We start from the raw sequence: 21,742 nt of genomic DNA, 5'->3' as shown, positions 1-21,742 counted from the left end.
AACATCGCCTATAGGCACAAACGCACCTTCATTGGACCAGACAGGACTGGCAAAAAGTGCTCTTCACTGACGAGTCGCGGTTTTGTATCACCAGGGGTGACAGTCGGACTCGTGTTTATCGTCAAAAGAATGAGCGTTACACCGAGGCCTGTACTCTGGAGTGGGATCAATTTGGAGGTGGAGGGTCTGTCATGGTCTGGGGCGGTGTGTCACAGCATTATCGGACTGAGCTTGTTGTCATTGCAGGCAATCTCAATGCTGTGCATTACAGGGAAGACATCCACCTCCCTCATGTGGTACCCTTCCTGCAGGCTCATCCTGACATGACCCTCCAGCATGACAATGACACCAGCCATACTGCTCGTTCTGTGTGTGATTTTCTGCAAGACAGGAATGTCAGTGTTCTGCCATGGCCAGCGAAGAGCCCGGATCTCAAACCCATTGAGCACGTCTGGGACCTGTTGGATCGGAGGGTGAGGGCTAGGGCCATTCCCCCCAAAATGTCCGGGAACTTGCAAGTACCTTGATGGAAGAGAGGGGTAACATCTCACAGCAAGAACTGGCAAATCTGGTGCAGTCCATGAGGAGGAGATGCACTGAAGTACTTAATGCAGCTGGTGGCCACACCAGATACTGACTGTTACTTTTGATTTTGACCCCCTCTTTGTTCAGGGACACATTATTCAATTTCTGTTAGTCACATGTCTGTGAAACTTGTTCAGTTTATGTCTTAATTGTTGAATCTTTATGTTCATACAAATATTTACACATGTAAAGCAGTTGAAAGTGAGAGGACGTTTCTTTTTTTGCTGAGAAATATATCATATATATTTCTATCCAGAAAAAAAAAAAAAATAGTTTTTTTTTTTTATTTTATTTTTTTTATATATAATCAGGGTTATTTATATCCTTTTATTAACAGATAATAAAGTCCTTTGTTATCTGTTAATTTAAAAGGCCAGTTTGGTTTTGGGAACATTTTAAACTGATATCAACAAATAAGGTATATTATATTATTATCTAAACAATATGTAAATGTTTGGTTTGTTATTTCATTATTATTAAATCAATTATATGATTATCATTAATTTTATAATTATGTATTATGATGCATCATTGTTTTATTGATGAATAGCCATTGTTTTACAATTATAATATTTTTATTACTATACCATTATAAAAATACTAATTAGTACTGAATTACCCTCTCATAGGTCCAGTGCTTGGGTTATACAATAAGAACACCTCATCAATGCTGAAACATTTTCATGCAAAGCATGGAAGTTCTACTTCAGAAAATCAACCAAGCAGACGAAGTTAAGGCACACCCTTATTCATGCAAAATTCCTATATATTTTTTTAAATAAATAATTTAAAACATAAAATCAGTGTCTTGATGTGTTATTACTATTCTTTATGCGTAACCTTTTTATATAAAGTCTGCATTTCAGGGGTGCAATATTCATCCCTTCCTCCAGAGGGCGATAAGAAGTGAGTATTTCACAGAGTTGTGTAGAAATGTGAGATAGAAGAAGATGCAAGTATCGTTGTAAATATATTTAAACAGCTTTAATAAGGTCAAGATTAGACTATGGATGTATTGCTTATTGCTCAGCGTCGAAGTCTGCACTAGCAGACCTAGATACTGTGCAGGCCCAAGCTTTAAGCGTTTGTTTAGGAGCAGTAAAAACTACCCCAGTGTGTGCAATACAAGTGGAAGCTGGAGAAATGCCATTGGGGCTGCGCCGAATTCATTTAGTACTGGATTAATCTGAGGGGGCATACCGCCCAACAAAAAAGGTGTTGCAAACATGTTGGGAGAAGGAGAGAATTCATAGGGAAAGCTTTGGGTGGACAGGCAATTAAGTAGCAAAAGGTGTAGGTGTATTTGATATAGAGTTTGGAGAAACTGTTATATGGCCTAATAAACCAGTATGGGTGCTGGAGTATCCATACGTAGATATGGAACTTAAGAAGATTAGATGAAATAGCAAGATGTCTGATATTATAGATAAGTATTATAGGGATTGTAAATACAAGGACAATATTCAGGTATTCACAGATGGATCAAATTAGAATCAAATGCAACAGGATCAGGTGTTAATATGTCTAGTTTCCATGTGGAGCTTAATAAAAGAGCGTCTGACCATCCAAGTGTCTATGCAGTTGAATTATTTGCTATATTGATGGCAGTAGAGTGGACTTCAAATAAATGGACTCTAGGTTAGAGAACAGAAGGTGGCAGTAATGCAACAATCCGGATGCCAACTGCCATAAAACCCCAAAGAAGAAGTAGTAGTGTTGTTGTATGTGCTTGGTGATTTTGTCAATTCATCTGAAGTCCTCGTTCAGGAAAGTTATTTTGTTCAACACTTATGTAAGTTGATAGTTAAAACTCGTATGAATAATTTTTTATTTATTATTTTTTTTTTTTTTTTCCCAATCTCTGTTTCTCCAGATCTTGTGAGTAACTGTGCTGTATAATGGAAATGTTTGTTTGATGCAGGATTGTTTGAAACAGCTTTTGATGTTTGTTAAATTGACTTGTATAGTTTGTATTGGGACTTTTTTTGTGTATGACTGGCCTGTTGGAGACTTTTATTCTTGAGGTTAAATTGGATTATAAAGAACATGTTATTTATACTCATCATCATTTCATCTCCTTCAACTCATTTAAAGCCTGCCTGCATTCATGTATCCACTTTAAATGAGACATTTGAGACTGAACTATTTTAATGCCAAATTCTGTTACTTTATTGTTTTGTAATCTTCAATATGTCAAGTTTTGTGTTGTGTTTGTTTGAAGTCTGGATCCATGTTTTTGTTGCTAATTATTATCACTAAATGTCTAAAGATCAACATTTGCTCATTTGTTAATTATATTTTTAATGAATATTAGATAATCCTGTTTTTATTTCCATTTATTTGTTGTTCTAGATGTCATAAAGGCACTTAAAACCTAGCTATGTGTATACATGGTAAACCGAGTGATTGCATTTGATACAACTATGGAATATTGTAAAAAATTTATGAATTTGGTTCTTTTTTTGGCAGTGCTACAAGCGAAGGAAAAAAAAAGTATACAAAGAGAAACAACTCCAAGTGTAACCACTGAAGTCTACTGACATACTTTTGGAAAAAATCTGTTTAAGAGGAGAGTGAAGACATGAGTGATCCAGAGCCATGCAGAATAAAAAATGAAGATACGGAGGAACAAAGAGGTTGGTTTTCATGATCATGATTGAGGAACATTAAGGGTGTTTTCACATCTGGCTTGTTTGGAACGTTTGTTTCGGAACCTGGTGCGTTTTCTCCCTTAGTTTGGTTAATTTAGACACGTGAACGCTGCAGTCGCACTCGGATCCGCACTGAAACTTTTAGTCCAACCAATTGCAAATGAACTCTGGAGTGGTTTGCTTTTGGTGAAAATGTAATTGACTAGGAAGGCAAATTTTGGCAAATTCTTTTAACTGATTCACTGCCAGCTTTAACCTGTTATTAACTGGTTAACCAATAAGCCATTAATCAAACAAGTGACCAAACAAGTATTACAATATTTGCTGAATTAAAACGAGCTTATATGACAGACGTGCATATTTAGCAATAGTTATTACATCAACATTTGTATGAAAGACTGTATATTTCCTTGTTAGTTTATGAAATATAATTTGAATGGATTGCTTGCACACCAAATAAACCTACGATGTGATAACTTTTGGCAGGTTAACAATGGAAGAATAAAAACAGCCAATTTACCCACAAATTGTGCTGCTGGCAATCCTAATCATTTTTGTTGAGAAAATTCATGCATTCGACTCGTACAGCTTTAAAGTCCTCTTTTACAATTTTCATCTAAACATGTCGTCTTCATGGATGAAATGGTCCTACAGCACACGCTTCATATTTCCTTGTCTTTCAGACGAGAGGAAGACGTATTTTCGAAGTGTTTTACGTGTTAACAGCACTCTCATGTGTACATAACATGCCCGACGTGATATACCCATCAAGTTACCTCTCAGCTAATTTTTGACCGATAGTATTAGTTGAACAAGTTGTTGAAGCCGGTCAGTCGGTTAACCGTCCCTAAATCCGACCCAACGAACCATACAATTTCCCTATAAAAACCATGAACATACCTGATGGATCTTTGCAGTAGACATCTGTAGGTCAGCACGTCACTGTAATTCATCATATATTAAATATAATTGCAAGTTTAAATTAGGAGTTGTTTAATAATTCCTGAGGTCATTTTAGTATGATCGCTTCTCACTTTTGAATAGCGGCAGAACACAGGTAGGACTTTTTGACAGATAAAAAACATTTTTACATGGCTTCTCCACTGATCTATATCAGAGGGCTTCACTCTTTCTGCTGTGTGTGTGTGCGATAGAGTGAGGGAGAGAGAGCAGAACAGGCTCTGTTTAATGCTGAAATACTGCTGAAGCAACTAGGCAGTGCTTTGCATAACCGAGACATAAACAATACTCTAAAATTTGTAAAGGTTTTACAGATACATAATTTTAATCAGTATATTGATGAATGAGCTAAATCCTGGAACAGCGCACAAATATTGTGACCAATAAGGGGACTGTTTGCACACATTTTATTAAAGGAATATTCTGGGTTCAGTTCAAGTTAAGCTCAATCGACAGTATTTGTGGCATAAAGTTGATTAATTTCAAATCGTCCCTCCTTTTCTTTAAAAAAAAAAAAAAAAAAAAAAAAAGCTAAAAACGAGGTTCAAGTGAAGCATGTACAGTGGAAGTGAATATGGCAATTTTTTTTGGAGAGTTTAAAAGTAGAAATGTGAAGCTTATAATTTTATAAAAGCACTTACATTAATTCTTCTGTTTAAACTTGTGTATCATTTGAGCAGTGAAGTTGTTTAAATTGTCATTTTAGAGTTTGATGACTACATCGTCATGGCATCGAAGTTGTAAAATTGGCTATAACTTTAAACAGAAAAGGTTAGTGTTTTTATCACACTAATATCATGTTAACATGCATATTGTTTATGTATTGTGGCTATACTTTTAAAAAAAAAAACATTAATTTCCATTGTAAGTGCCTCACTGTAATCCAGCTTTTTTCTTTTAAGAAAAGGAGGGGCAAGTCAAAAAAATTTTTTGTGGTAATCAGCATTATGCTACAAATGCTGTCTATTGAGCTTAACTTGCATTGAACCCGGAATATTCCTTTAACACAGTTTAGGTTCGTTTTGAAATGTGCCGAACCAAGTGAACTGAATCCAAGATGAAAACACAAAATTGTAGCAATATTTGGCCCGGTTTTGAAACAAATCAAACGAGCTACAGGTCTAAAAACACCCTAATGCTTCCTACACACTACACGACTTTCAGATACGTCAGATTGTGGTACCGTTCACATTACACAACTGTCTGTCTTGTCATGGAAGTCGTAAGGTTTTCAAATTACACGAGTAATCGGTGACAGGGGTGAACACATTACAAAACATTTCACTATTGACGAATCCCTGATCTCAGGGATAAAGCCCTGGTCTTAAACTCCTCAACTGAAAGAAATATATAAAACAAGAAAGAAAACAAATGCATGATCACATGTTATGCATTTCAGAAGATGATGTGTATGTTTTTAATCGCCTAAAGGCATATATTTTATTGGTTACAATATGAAAAAGTACCTCGTACTGAAAAATCTACCTATTTTCTTATCTGACTGTCCAAGAGAATTGGCAATTTCTCTCCAACTCTTCTCTTTCTCCACCCGGTTGTGGTACAGTTCAGAGGAAACATCAAATAGTCACTGGTGCTCCTGCCAATGTTCCACTAATTTTTCCTCCATTTCTTTGGTCCAATGAGACTTTCTTGATACCACAGCCATGTTAGTTGATGTTCTGTTGCAGGTACATCAGGACTCCTCCCACTGAAAGATCCCGTGCACCGTTTCTTGCTCCCTCATTGGCTGTAGGTCAACGCTGCAGTTGTATTCAGTCAAAACACATTTCACATTGCGCGATTTGGAATCGCAGACAGGTCCAGATATTTAACATGCTAGATATCTCGCTGACATCGGCGACGCGTCGGCGCTTCTCTCAGATCACGTCTTTGATAATTCATACATTGCGTTCGTCGCTCACGGGACGAGCTCTGATTTGCCTATGATTTCGGCTTTTGTTGGCGATCTCCACAAAACTGTCGGCGAGTGAAAACCGGGCCTAAAATCGTGTAGTGTAAACTCGGCATAATGTATCAAAGCTTCATACAGTTCACTAGATCTGGCACCTGTAGTTAGAAAATAATAGAATCTGTAAAATTACAAAAATAATACCAGAATCTATATGATATTCAGCATATAAAAGGTCACAAAGTGATACTTGGCATTTGCTACTTACTGCCATTAAATAGTGGCTCAGTTGTATTTCCTTTTTCACATGTCTCAATTTACTTTGTTCATTTTAGACTTGATACGAGTGAAAGAAGAAAGTCAAGAACTGAGTGATGTGGAGGAGAAACAGCTGTATCATAAATTTGATACTATCAAGACTGGTGAAGAATATTTTAATGGTTTAAAGACCGAAAATAATTTATCACAAAAAAGAACTCGAAGAACAAAAGCGAAAAAATCTTTCACCTGCTCTCACTGTGGAAAGAGTTTCACACAACCAGGAAACCTTAAAACTCACTTAGGAATACACACTGGAGAGAAGCCTTTTAAATGCTGTCAATGTGGAAAAAAATTCACACAAAAAGGAAGCCTTAAAACTCACTTAAGACTTCACATGGGAGAGAAGCCTTTCACATGCCATCAGTGTGGAAAGAATTTTACACAGAGAGGACATCTTTATGTTCACATGAAAATTCACACTGGAGACAAGCCCTTCAAGTGCCATCAGTGTGGAAAGAGTTTTACACTTAATGGAAATCTTCAGCGTCACATGAGAATTCACACTGGAGAGAGTCCTTTCACCTGCGCTCAGTGTGGAAAGAGTTTCAAACAAGCAGGCAATCTCACAGTTCATCTGCGCTATCATACTGGATTAAGACCATTTAATTGTGATCAGTGCTGCAAGAAATTTCCGCTGGGATCACAGCTAAAGTTACACATGAGAACTCATACTAATGAGAAGCCTCATGTGTGTTCTTTTTGTGGAAAGAATTTCATAACATCTGGAAACCTGAAATCACATGAGAGGGTGCATACTGGAGAGAAGCCATACCACTGTACTTCATGTGAGAAGAGTTTCAGCCACTCAAATAGTCTACAGACTCATTTAAAAAATAATTGTCCAAAACGGTCATATGAGCAAATTTAATTTTAGGGCCAATTATTATTACAGTTATTATTTAATTAAGCACTTCAGTCTTCACTAGTCAGTTCAATTTCAGTCAGTCTACTAGATCTAGTGGCTGTAATTTATGCAGATAAATGTGTCATAACTTTGTATAAACAGTATCTACTAGATTTAATATTGTTAACATTTGACAGAATTACCCTTTAACATATCACACAAAAAAATAGTACAATTAAATTGTGGTTTACTTTATATTTCTTTGATATGAATTGATGGAATTCAATTCATTGATTGACTTTCTTTTTTTACAACTATTTTGGTTGGCAGAGGTCTACTATAAATGTTGAATTAGGCTTCTACAAGTACTGTACTGTAAATCTTTATAGTTTTATGAACTTAAAACTCACATTGATTTAAGGATGCTTTTTGTCAAGGACACTCCTAAACTGATGCAGCCTTATTTGCTATTGTGGGTGAAGACTGCTTTAAAATCCTCGTTCAAAGTTAATCAAACTTGTAAGTGTGACCGGTGTAGTCTGTGTTGTTATTTTTTTTTTTGTAGAAATAATCAGACACCAGGCAGCAATGGGAGAATCAGCTCAACATTTACTTTTGGATGAAAGAAAGAAATACAAAACAGTCTGTATTGTACTGTGTGCTCACCCTCTACAATCTCTCCCTTACAGGCACATGCCAAAAGGGCAGAGAAAAGAAAGTACAAGACACAGTAGTAATAATAATAATAATAAAACAAACAAACAACATACCTGATGAAAGAAAGAAATACACAACTGTCTGTAACTGTGTACTCACCCTCTACAATCTGTAAAATAAATTTGCAATGCAGTCACCATGTGCTCAGCCCCAATGGCAAACAGAAAAACCCAAAATAACCCCAATATTAAAAACATAAAAATAATCAACCATATTAGTAAAATAGATTTAGAGGAGCTCAAAATACACCTACTTCTCCCATGCAGGCACATGCCAAAAGGGAAGTGGAGGAGCCAAAAACAGGAAATTAAAATGACTGGTACATTGCAGACAAAATTAAAGGGGAAGACGCACACATATACACCTTGAATACTTTGACCAGATACACAAATAAAAGTTTCAATAACTTTAGGTATTCCCATACAACCCAAAAATTCAGACATGAATCTGAACTTAACAAAGATTCAAGTTGAACCATAGATTCGTTGAAACATAGAGGTTACACACAGGTTTAATTACCCTTCCAAACCTGATGGTGTAACGATCACTAGCAGCAGAATCAGCTACTGGGTCCCGTCTAACAGGCATACTGTTGGAATCAGGAATTTGAGGTAAGTGACTTGCAGTAGCACTAGCCACCGCATCATCATCAGCCATTGAAACAGCTGTCTGAGCACTAGGGAATTCACCCATGAAGCAGTGTGGTCATCACCACATGCAGCTACAATAGAGATGTCAGACACAGAGTCTGCATGTGAGAATTCTTCAGGCTCTGTCTGCTTACCATCTAACAGCTCTATAGACTCATTCACCTCGGCAATGGATGAAGAACCGTCAATCTGCGTTCGCTCAGTTAGTGCTCCATCAGATGTCATCTCTGAAGGTACAGTGCAAACACAAGTCTCATTGTTCTCCTGATAAGAACTAACGACGTCTGTTTCCGGCAAAGGAAGAAAGTTTACCTGCAGAAGATGATTCCGATAGACTACTTGCTTATTACCATCTCTTTCACGTATCTTATAGATGTGCAGCGAAGGCTTTGAGGCAACAGAGTACATTACCAGTTCCCATCTATCAGCAAGTTTCCATTTCCCTCTACAACCCTTGTTGGACTCGTTAATTGTACTGACTGGACTGGTGTTGTTCTTAGAATTATTTTGGGCTAATGCCACGGCTGACTGAAGGTCACTGACCAGTGATTCAACGTAATCATCATAGTCACACACTGACTTCTCGTAAAACACTCTGGAACCTTAGGTCAACTGGTAACCTGGGCAACCTACCAAACATCAAATAGAAAGGGGCAAAACCTGTTGTTTCGTGCGCAGTACAGTTGTACACAAGTCATAGTCTGTACCAACTGTGGCCACTTTTGCTTGGGTCCAGGTGGAAGCGACCTCAACATGTTACCTTGTGTTCTATTGAACCATTCAGTATCACCATTCCCCATCAGGTGATATGGTGAGGTATGAGACTTGTCAATGCCAGCCAAGTCAAGAAGTTCGGCAATTAGCACACTCTCAAAGGACGCACCTTGGTCAATGGATATGCTGGGGAAATCCATAAACACAGAAAAAGCCGTCCCACAGTTTCTTAGCAACTCTTTTTGCCATCTGGTCTTGACACAGGAATGCATGTGCCAGCTTTGTGAAGTGATCACTAAAACATCTACTGATCTGTTATTTCGGTCTTCAGTGGACCAAAAATCAATGAAAACAAGCTCAAGTGGGGCTGTTATTTTAATACTCTCCAAGGCTCTGAAGTCTTGCTTAAAACACACCTGTTACATTTCCTCACATAATCACGCACATCACGCTCCATATCTAGCCAGAAAAACCTCTGAGGAAATAATGACAAAGTGCGTGGCTGCCCTTGATGACCAGCCAGGTCATGAACACCAAAAAGTGCCTGTTCCTTCAAGGAGTTGGGTAAAGCAAACTGAAACCTCTTCTGCTTAGTAAGCGGATATTTGATTGTTCTGTACAAAATTCCATTAAGCACTGAAAGTTTGTCCCACTGCTTTAGAATCCGCAACACACTTTAGTTTTCATTTGCACGTTCACGTCTGGACGGTCTACGCTCCCTGCCTACGTAATAAAATACTCTGGCGATGACAGCATCACTGTGCTGACTCTATTCCAGGTCTGGTCGTGAAAGCGAATGAAACAACTTAGTGTCACCACTAACCAATGAGCTCAGATGCTCGGCACATGATATTGCCCTAAATTCAGTTCCTGGATCCCACTCATCACATGAAGACAGAAAGGAAGACACGTCTTCAGCAGACATTGAAGCATTCAACCCAGTGTGTAGGGCTGGATGTGAACTTAATGCCTTTGGATGGCATGTCAGGCGAAACGTCTCTTGCACACATCCATCGTCCACACTGTGTACTTGCCTCAACAGTTCAGAATAAGACTCACTGGCTCCATAGAAAGCTTACTGGCTTCACGAATGGATCCCTACTGAGTGCATCTGCAACTACATTGAGTTTTCCAGGAATGTACTTGATCTTAAAAGTATAAGGTGCAAGCTTCGAAACTCAGCGTTGCTCACATGCATCTAACTTGGGTTTTGTCATAATGTATGTAAGCGGATTATTATCCGTCCACATGGTAAACTCATGACCTTTAAGCCAATAACTGAACTTGTCGCATACTGACCATTTCAGAGCCAAAACTTCCAGTCTGTGTGCAGGATATTTGGTCTGACTATGGTTCAAAGTTTTGCTTGCGAATGCTATCAGTTATGCCTTGTCCTCACTGGCAGGTACCTGCGAAAGCATTGCACCTAAACCGTATAAACGGATGCTCAAAATCTGGATGAGCTAACACCACTTTCAATGAGTGCTTTTTTCAATCTGTCAAAGGCCAAATCACATTCTGGGGTCTAGTCTTTGGGTGTCAACTATTGAAAAGTACCTGCTTTCTTACGACCACTAGCACCCTTCACTTCATGTTTCTGGCCAGCTGTCAACTTGAATAAGGGTCTAGCAGCACTAGAGCAGTTAAGATTGAAGGATTGGTAGTACAGCACCATACCGAGAAACGATCTAATCTTTTTCTGTGAAGGTGTGATTCTGTCTTCCTTCATTAGGTCCTCTTTTTGAAAAGCAGCAATGACTTTTACTTTGTCCTCATCAGCTGAAACACCAGCACCATCTAATACATGGCCTAGAAATTTCACAGATTTTTTCAGAAAGTGACACTTTTTAGGAGCTAACTTCAGATTGCTTTATCTCAGCTGGGAAAACACTATCTCTAAGCATTCCAAAGCCTCTCAAATGGAGCAAAAACCAACAAGTCATCAAGATAGCAGAGAAGACTTAAAGTTAAGATCACCGAAAATGCTGAGCATCATACGCATGATGACGCATTATTTTTTTTTGTAGAAATAATCGGACACCAGGCAGGAATGGGAGAATCAGCTCAACATTTACTTTTGGATGAAAGAAAGAAATACAAAACTGTCTGTATCTGTGTGCTCACCCTCTACAATCTGTAAAATAAATACGTGCAATGCTTGTCACTATGTGCTCACCTCAACAGAAAAACCCAAAATAACCCCACAGTACAAGTAAAAACATATTGGTAAAATAATATTAGACACATAAAATAAAAACATATGTATAAAAATTTATTTTTAAAACAAAGATGAAATTAGATTTAGGCACATGCCAAAAGGGAAGAGGAGCCAAAAACAAGAAATTAAAATGACTGGTACATTGCAAAAAAAAAAAAAATATATATATATATATATATATATATATATATATATATATATATACAGGTGCATCTCAATAAATTAGAATGTCATGGAAAAGTTCATTTATTTCAGTAATTCAACTCAAATTGTGAAACTCGTGTATTAAATAAATTCAGTGCACACAGACTGAAGTAGTTTAAGTCTTTGGTTCTTATAATTGTGATGATTTTGTCTCACATTTAACAAAAACCCACCAATTCACTATCTCAAAAAATTAGAATACATCAGAAGACCAATTAAAAAAAACATTTTTAGTGAATTGTTGGCCTTCTGGAAAGTATGTTCATTTACTGTATATGTACTCAATACTTGGTAGGGGCTCCTTTTGCTTTAATTACTGCCTCAATTCGGCGTGGCATGGAGGTGATCAGTTTGTGGCACTGCTGAGGTGGTATGGAAGCCCAGGTTTCTTTGACAGTGGCCTTCAGCTCATCTGCATTTTTTGGTCTCTTGTTTCTCATTTTCCTCTTGACAATACCCCATAGATTCTCTATGGGGTTCAGGTCTGGTGAGTTTGCTGGCCAGTCAAGCACACCAACACCATGGTCATTTAACCAACTTTTGGTGCTTTCGGCAGTGTGGGCAGGTGCCAAATCCTGCTGGAAAATGAAATCAGCATCTTTAAAAAGCTGGTCAGCAGAAGGAAGCATGAAGTGCTCCAAAATTTCTTGGTAAACAGGTGCAGTGACTTTGGTTTTCAAAAAACACAATGGACCAACACCAGCAGATGACATTGCACCCCAAATCATCACAGACTGTGGAAGCTTAACACTGGACTTCAAGCAACTTGGGCTATGAGCTTCTCCACCCTTCCTCTAGACTCTAGGACCTTGGTTTCCAAATGAAATGCAAAACTTGCTCTCATCTGAAAAGAGGACTTTGGACCACTGGGCAACAGTCCAGTTCTTCTTCTCCTTAGCCCAGGTAAGACGCCTCTGACGTTGTCTGTGGTTCAGAAGTGGCTTAACAAGAGGAATACGACAACTGTAGCCAAATTCCTTGACACGTCTGTGTGTGGTGGCTCTTGATGCCTTGACCCCAGCCTCAGTCCATTCCTTGTGAAGTTCACCCAAATTCTTGAATCGATTTTGCTTGACAATCATAAGGCTGCGGTTCTCTTGGTTGGTTGTGCATCTTTTTCTTCCACACTTTTTCCTTCCACTCAACTTTCTGTTAACATGCTTGGATACAGCACTCTGTGAACAGCCAGCTTCTTTGGCAATGAATGTTTGTGGCTTACCCTCCTTGTGAAGAGTGTCAATGATTGTCTTCTGGACAACTGTCAGATCAGCAGTCTTCCCCATGATTGTGTAGCCTAGTGAACCAAACTGAGAGACCATTTTGAAGGCTCAGGAAACCTTTGCAGGTGTTTTGAGTTGATTAGCTGATTGGCATGTCACCATATTCTAATTTTTTGAGACAGTGAATTGGTGGGTTTTTGTTAAATGTGAGCCAAAATCATCACAATTAAAAGAACCAAAGACTTAAACTACTTCAGTCTGTGTGCATTGAATTTATTTAATACATGAGTTTCACAATTTGAGTTGAATTACTGAAATAAATGAACTTTTCCACGACATTCTAATTTATTGAGATGCACCTGTATATATATATATATATAAAACACAGAATCAAACATGATCTCCCTTCAACCCCCATTAACTCCCCATTCCCCTCCCAGTCACCAACCCCAACATACATCACAGTGGTCAAGGCCTGAGCCAAAAAAACACAACACAAATCATCAAATAAAGAGAGAAAAGAAAAAATTCAACAAAAAGAATACAATTCACAATTTCAACCACAATCATGTTTCTCTCTACACCAAGAGCCCTTCAGAAAGGCCAAGTAATTGTACCATTTTTTACCATATGCAACCAATCTACCAAGCTATTTATTTGACAGCTTTTCAAATGCCGCCACCCTGCCCAATTCGGTGAACCACTATTGAAATGAGGGAGCGCGTTTGACTTCCATCCTCTAAGAATTATCTGTCTGCCAAACATTACACTCGTTTGGACCCAGCTTTTTGTATATTTGTCCTCTAATAATCGCTCCATCCCCCAATATACATAGTCTGGGGCAGAATGAAATTTGAGTATCTGGAGCCTCAGATAAAATTCTGGACTCTTACCCAGAATTCATAAATCTTAGCACAGAACCACAGAGCATGGACTATGTCTCCATCCTCCAACTGACATCGCCAGCAGGTAGATGTGTCTTTTAAACCAAGCCTAAACTATCTAGAGGGAGTCCAGTAGAAACAATGCAAAATCTTAAACTGAATAAGGCGTACCCTTGCATCCCTAGACTTGGTTTTAACATTTTTAAAATTCTTTCCCACTCCCCACCCTCCAATACCAAGTTCAAATCTCTTTCCCATAACCTCTTAAGAGCTTTTAAGGCTCCATCACCAAGACTCTGAATCAACTAGGAATAATACACTGATGCTTTATGCACCACACAGAGAGTGTCTGCAGCTTTAGAGGGCTGAGTACTACCACCAAAAATAGTACCAAGTAAATGGCACAACTGTAAATATCTGAAAAATTGATACTTAGAAATCCGAAACTGCTGTTATATTTTCAAAAGATCTGAAAGCTCCATTTTCATAAAGGTCACCAAGTGTAGCAACATCCCTCTCAATCCATTTTTTCCAGCAAAAGGGGGACTTGTTAATATATTATTTGGGGTTCAGCCATATACTTGATGAAACATTTATGTAAGTATAAAAATTTAACATACAGGGAACCTTTGTTAGAAGGTTTAGTTCATTCTGAATGTAAGTGTGAATTAATGGGATGCATTTTTACTTCTCCAGGCAATCCAATAGAAAGACTTTGCAACTGTGAGATTGGGGCAAGGACCACTTGTTCAGTGTTGTACCAGGGAGGGGCACTCTCAGGTGGAAGAGACCAATGTGCCAAGTGTCTAAGATTAAAACCATAGTAATAAAACAAGATTGTCAATTGGTCTATGTAACTTACTGAAAAGTAACAAAGGTCCTTTACCATTCCAAATAAAATACTTAGAAATTCTATCAGATTGTTCAAAATAAGAAAGAGGAACTTCTAAAATGAGAGACTGTAGTAGATAAATGAATTTGGGGATACAATTAATTTAAAACATTGACCTTTCCTGCCATAGACAAATGTAGTGAAGCCCACCTTTCCACATCACACAAGAACCTTTTCATTAATGGGTCCAAATTAAATACAGCTCTCAAATTTGCTGGAAATTAAATGCCTAAATACCTAATGCCTTGCTTGGGCCATTGAAAGGTGCCAGGTTGGAAAGCTGTGGTAGGGCAATATGCTGTCAGAGCAAGAACTTCAGATTTAGACCAATTCGCCCTGTATCCTGAAAATCTGGAAAAAGAATGAATCATTCTATGGAAGCTAGGCATAGATCTTCTAGGGTTGGAGACAAATAATAATATATCATCTATATTGTTGATTCAGTGCAGGCAGAGTTACCCACTCACTCCATTGATTTAATGAAGGCCATAGATTGTCGTGGGCATGTGAATGTCTTACGTCCATCCTTGGCATCAATTCTCAGCTTAGCCGAGTAAGCAATGAGAAGCTCACATCCTGTGCATGAAGTAACTTCTTACATTCTTTGAATCTCTCCCGTTTAGCACTGGAAAAGTCTGGAAAAACCATAATGTTGTAATCCTCCCAGCACAATTTGCCTTTATTCCATGATGTACGTAAAACAAAGTATCTGTCTGCCGATCGCAAGAATCTTGCCAGAATGGATCGGGGTCTGCCACCCGCCCCGGGAAGCCGACCGAGAGCTCTGTGTGCGCATGCTCTATTTCCAGATGCTGTGTCTAACAAATTAAGAATAAGCCTGTCCAGAAACTTGACCTTCCTTTTTCCTCGGGATTCCAATGTAACCAACATTATTACATCTGCTACGATTTTCCAAATCTTCTGATTTTTCAGTCACAAAGAGAAGTATTCATGCCCAGCTAAATTAACTTCTCCACCAGCCTCAGTGGAATTATTGTAAATGCCGAGCTATGAACAGTCTATGAACAGCAGTCTGGTGTAATTGTTCATCCTGTCCAGGTGAGTGCATGTGAGGTGGTGTACGGTAGAGATGGCATCACTTTTGAGTCTCTCAAAGCACTTTGTGATTATGGGCATGAGCGCTATGGGCCGGTAATCATTTAAACAGGAAACAGTTGAGTTTTTTTGCACTAGGATGATCCTGACTTTTGGTACTGTTACTGAGTGCAGTGAGATGTCTAAAGATGTCAATGAGAGTGCCTGCCAGCAGATCAGCACATCCCCTGAGCACCTGACCGGGTATAGCCTATTATCTGCTCTAGCAGATTTAAGTAGGTTAACTCTATGGGGTGTGTTGTTTACGTCAGTTGTGGATGGACAGAGGACCTGGTCGTCGGAAGGAGGATTGGTCTTCCTTGCAGGTTCCTTTTTTTGTGCCTCAAAACATGCTAAGAAGTCAAAACCTGCCAAAAGTGCAAGGGGAAGCCTAGTCTGTGGCTGGGCAGATGTCCTCTAGAAAACCTGTGGCAAGATGGCACCAGTGTGTGGCTGGCCGTTTGTTACCTGGTCTGTTTATGTCTCTTTTTTTCCCCAAGATATCTCTGCTCTGTTGGTTTACAATCACCCGACACTCATTAACATCATTAATACTGTTGATAAGCTGTTTAAACAAGAACTAAGAGGATCGTGCACCTACCTTCATCCCGTTCTGTTGACTATACCATCATGTTTACACCTGCTTGTGCTCTTCACTGGAGAAAACGTCAGAGAAGACATGGAACGCAAGGCAGTAAATCTGTTAAATCTTTCTCTGACTGATCCTGTGTTGTGCGTGGTGTTTCACCACCCACTTAAATTCAATAATGATTTTATTTAAGAGTTTTCTGACTTTTTGTGGGCAATCTTGCCAAAATATGACAGACTTCTAATTCTGGGAGATTTTAATATTTATGTTTGTTGTCCGTTAAATCTTCTGGCCAAAGAATTGATATTTTTGACTCTTTTAATCTTGTTCAACTGTGAGTGAACATACATTAGACTTTGTTTTATCTTATGGTTTTTCTGTCAGTTATACTGAATTATGTCTTCTCTGATCATAAACCTGTTATTTTTGCTGCTTCCTTAAAAAAAAAAAAAAAAAAAGTTAAACCTCACCCTCCTGCTCGCTAGTCTCGCATAACTTCTATTATTGACTAGCAGTCGACCGTAATGGGTTTTTAATGACCGATGTGGATATCCAGAAAGCAGGGTGGCCGATAGTCCGATACAAATCACACAATTTATTGTATTAAATAAAATAAATATAAAATTGCTAAAACATTAATAAACTCTTAGCACTGTGGTGATGTGGGCATGGCTGGGCGACGTCTGTGGAAAGCGAGGCCGGGTCAGGAAGAACGGTAAGGATTGACACCTGTGGGAAATCACCTCTAACAGCTGTTGTGTTACAGTGAGAGCTGGAGGGGATAAAAGGGCAGTCCAAACCACCGGAGGGGAGAGAGAGAGAGAGGGACTCACACAGCAGCTTTGATGTGTGCATGCAGTTGCGGTATGCTGAAGAGCAAACAGTGTGTGAGGATACTGAAAAGTATTAAAAATAAATGTTACAGGACCCTGTCATTAAATAAACCCCCACAAACAACTCGGGTTCGTTATAAAAAGAAATAGCCAAGGTTTATTGATGGCTTCACACAAAAGTACATCACACACAAGGTTTACGTTAAAACATCAATAAATATTAAAACATTTAACATTTTTTGTCAAATTCATACCTGTCTTAAATCCAGAAAGAATCTAAATGCAAGCCCCTCGCATACAATGTGTGTCTATCTCTTTCCGCCAGCCAGAAACAAACCCACTCTCCCTATCATTCCTACCCACAGTCTTTATAGTCACATTCAACCACACCCCTTAATTCACCACTTTATTTCCTCAATGTCACCTGCTACATAAAGATTGACTTTGGATTGTTTGCCCAGCTCCCGCTTCCTCCTCCACAACAGCGCAAGAGACTTGTCACACACTATATTTACTCAATTTCACACAAAACTTTAACTTTGTAAAAAAATACGATTTTCTGATTTCTATTTAGTCATTTATTTTTAGTCATTTATTTTTCGATGAAGAAATTGTTAATATATTAGGAAGAAGGAAATAACAGTTCACACAGTAGTCCAGCAGCCATGGATGGCATAAAATGGTCTTGTTTTAATTTTGTGAAGATTAATCATATGTCATCATCTCTGGCATGGATGACAGAGAAAGACTAGTTGGTTACTAGTTGGTAACCTAGTCTTTCTCACTTTAATGAAAATATAAAAATGATCCTTTCAGACTTTTACATTTTCTACATTTTCTCACAGCAGATATCCCTGAAACCCTGAACAGTATCATCCCACAGTCACAAGGGCTTCTATTCCCCAATACTTGGGTATCTGAATATAAAGAAATATAAAAATATATAATTTGAGTGTAAAAATATTCAAACAAAAACTGGACTGCTGTCATTATGCTTCAAAACGAACAGATGATCTTTAACATTCATATCCAACTCCACTTGATTGATATACTCTATAAAATATTTTAATATTTTGGTAGAAGATCCCTCAGACACCACTTTGACTGTCTCTTTATTTAATACATGCACTGCACATTTGTTTATATAAATCGATCAAACACATCTTTTTAAACATTAAGCTTACATTTCTTCATACAGATTTAAATAATTTATTTTCAGTTTGCTAAAAGCATTTAGTGAGGCAAAATCATGTGTAAATATTTCTGATTAGGTGCAGGTGATGGTCATTAGCGTCAGACTTTGTGTGAGGGCAGCGTCTCCTTCGGTTTGGATAGAAGACGCTGATGTGCGTTCCGAATGACTGATATTTTTGAGCCCTACACCCTTCAAAGCTCTCCCTCTGAAGGGATTAGGGCACAGGGATGAGCCTTTCGGAACAGAAAGCACCCAGGGTCAGTCTCGTGTCCATGCAAACAGAAGGTGGCGGAAAATATCGTTATTATTTTGCGAACCGCCGTTAAGACGAAGAAGAAGAAGAAGTTGTTGTTGTTGTTGTGGCGTCATAAGGACTCCACCGTCTGTTGTGATTCAGTTGATTTAAGGTTTGTGTTTTTCAGTGCTTTAACTGAAATATATAAAGCAATACAACACTTGTACACAAAAAAAAACATGGTAATATTACTTGAAATCATTTAGATTGTTTATGTGAATCATTAAAACAAGCTAAACTCATCATAACACGAACATGAAGATTAAATTAATATTTAAGATTGAACTGTTTCAAAAATATGTAAGATTTGTGGAGCATGCAATTTTTTGTTTTTGCAGCCCAATACTGAAAACTGAGTTCACGAGTCTCGTATGTTTTTCACACAAAGCTTAACAGGGGATTAATGTTTTCGCTTGTGCAAAGATCATACTTATTTTACATTTAGGCATTTAGCAGAAGTTTTTATCCAAAAGGGTACATAACATGCTTTAAAAATATTTTGTCATACAAAAGTCATCAATATGCAATAACAATAACAGTCCTGCAGGAGCTGAAGCAGAAAGAGAAAATGAATTTTTAATGTGTTCAAATCACTGATCTGCACTTCTACATTTAATTAAGTACTGTATTAATGTCACTGTTGTCTGTTAAAAACCTCTATTTATATGTTCATGAAAAATGTGAGCAAAAATAAAACGTGTGCTTAATTTTTAATATTTGATCAAATCATTTTTAGACAAAAAAATATCAGGATCATTTTTATTTGGATTCTAGTCAAGGAAAACAGATATCAATACAATACACTGATTCCGCATTAAGGGCCCGTTATGGATGAATAAACATTGAACCTAATGTATCACTTTCTGTATATGTGAGAAGATGCCTTCAATTCTGAAATAATTATACACGGATAAGCGAAAACATTATGACCACTCACAGGTGAAGCAAGTAATGTTGATCATCTGAACACATTTTGAATGCAGGAGAAATAGGCAGAGTAAAGACCTGAGCGACTTTGACAAAAGCCAAATGGTTATGGCCAGACAACTGGATTAGAGCATGTCTGAAACAGCTAGGCTTTTGGCGTGCTCCCGGTCAGCAGTGGTGAGTGCCTACCGACAATGGTCTGATCAGGGACAAATTAAAAACCGGCGACAGGGTGTTGTGCACCTAAGGCTCATCGATGCACAAGGGCAACGAAGGCTATCCTGTCTGGTCCGAACCAACAGAAGGTCTACTGTGGCACAAGTCACATAAAAGTTTAATGATGGTTACGGTAGGAATGTGTCAACACACAGTGCATTGCACCTTGTTGCGTATGGGGCTGTGTAGCCGCAGACCAATCAGAGTACTCATGATTACCCCTGTACACCGTCGAAAGCACCTACAATGGGCATGCAAGCATTGGAACTGGACCTTGGAGCAGTGGAAGAAGGTCGCCTGGTCCGATGAGTCCCATTTTCTTTTACATCTCGTGGACGGCCATGCACGTGTCCACCGTTTACCTGGGGAAGTGATGACACCAGGATGCACTGTAGGAAGATGACAAGCCACTGGATGGAGTGGGATGCTCTGGGCAATGTTCTGCTGGGAAACCCTGGGTCCGGCCATTCTTGTGGATGTCAATTTGATATGTGCCACCTACCTAAACATGGTTGCAGATCAGGTACACCCCTTCATGGCAATGGTATTCACTGATGGCAGTGGCCTCTTTCAGCAGGATAATGCACCCTGCCAGACTGCACACATTGTTCAGGAATGGTTTGAGGAACATAATGAAGAGTTCCCCAGATCTCAATCCAATTGAGCATCTTTGGGATGGGCTGGACCAAAAAGTCCAAAACCCGGCAGCTCCACCTCGCAATTTACAGGACTTGAAAGATCTGCTGCTAATGTCTTGGTGCCAGATACCACAGGTAGAGTTCACGCCTCGGTGGATCAACACTATTTTGGCGGCACACGGAGGACCAACAGCATATTATGCAGGTGGTCATAATGTTTTGGTTCATCAGTGTACATTTCATCAACAATAGTAATGTTATTTGTGGATTCAAATATTTATAGCTTTAAAAACAAGTTCATATTAAGGTCGTCTTATACTTGTGGACCTCTGACGTAGCCTCTGTGTGGTGGTATTTATTTAGTTCTGCATTAGTGTATCTACATCATTCTGCGAGTACACCTTCAAAATGCTTGTGTATTGAGAGAGAATTTGTTTTCCACATTTCAAACATCTGGACAAAGCAAATAAAAATTCCCAGTGTACTTGTGATGGAGGGATTTCCAGGAAAGTGGCTGGTTAAATTCACACGTCTGCTCGTTCTATCATCAACAACTCTTGTCAGAGTAATATATTCATATTATAATATATTAAATATGCTAGTGTGTGTGTGTGTTTGGCAATGTTTATGCATGTTGTGTGTGTGTGTGTGTGTGTGTGTGTGTAAATGATATCAGTTTTTGGTATCATGAGCACAGTATTGCATCCCTGAATCCTACTTAAAATAAATGTAAGACTTAATACTGAAATGTATGGAGAGATGTAGGAATAAAATACATTTGTACAAAAAGGAAAAAAAAACAAATTCTTAAAGGGATCATTTATTTATTTTTTATTTTGGCAGATCTCGTTCCATGCTGGAAATATTCCCATCGTCCTTGAAGTGACATTTGCCTTCAGTCAAGCAGGAATATCTCTGTGACAGCACATTCTACATGAGGGAAAGACGGAGTTTATTAAAGAGGAGAAAGGAAGACATCAGTATTCCAGATCTATGTACAATATAAAAGGAAGATACTGAGGAATAAAGAGGTTGGTGTCCATGAGTGCTGAATCAGCTTTTATGTCATTTACCTCAGTATTTCTTAGTGCTGTCAGTCCATTTAAAATATTTCATCACAATTAATCAAATTAATGATTTTTCATAGTTAATCACAGATTTTGAAAGTGCTGAAAATGAACTCAA

General features: G+C 38.4%; 2 protein-coding genes across 14 annotated transcripts in view; both read left to right on the top strand.

The window, feature by feature from the left end:
• Nucleotides 1–21,742, top strand: part of LOC127440847 (gastrula zinc finger protein XlCGF8.2DB-like) — an 88,266-nt gene that overhangs the window by 53,403 nt on the left and 13,121 nt on the right. For 5 of the 12 annotated variants that reach the window (XR_007897203.1, XM_051697837.1, XM_051697836.1 and 2 more), the window contains exon 2: nt 21,401–21,588. The exons of 6 other annotated variants lie outside the window; for them this stretch is intronic. The gene's annotated coding sequence lies outside the window, so the exon portion shown is untranslated. Of the gene's footprint in view, nt 1–18,716; nt 18,889–21,400; nt 21,589–21,742 lie in introns of those variants that run through there. One more of the 12 variants, XM_051697827.1, reaches the window with a different exon arrangement.
• Nucleotides 1,530–11,698, top strand: LOC127440878 (gastrula zinc finger protein XlCGF8.2DB-like). 2 transcript variants are annotated; one of them, XM_051697936.1, is made up of 3 exons: nt 1,530–1,800; nt 3,055–3,221; nt 6,441–11,698. In XM_051697936.1, exons 2-3 carry the CDS (start codon nt 3,167–3,169, stop codon nt 7,292–7,294), a joined length of 909 nt encoding a protein of 302 aa, XP_051553896.1. In that variant the 5' UTR covers nt 1,530–1,800; nt 3,055–3,166; the 3' UTR covers nt 7,295–11,698. The 2 variants fall into 2 exon arrangements, with proteins under 2 accessions (XP_051553896.1, XP_051553895.1); XM_051697935.1 differs by having other exon boundaries at nt 1,530–2,377.

This window comes from Myxocyprinus asiaticus, chromosome 5, assembly GCF_019703515.2.
Source record: "Myxocyprinus asiaticus isolate MX2 ecotype Aquarium Trade chromosome 5, UBuf_Myxa_2, whole genome shotgun sequence".
Classification (NCBI taxonomy): domain Eukaryota; kingdom Metazoa; phylum Chordata; class Actinopteri; order Cypriniformes; family Catostomidae; genus Myxocyprinus; species Myxocyprinus asiaticus.
This window is presented reverse-complemented; position numbering and strand designations above follow the sequence as displayed.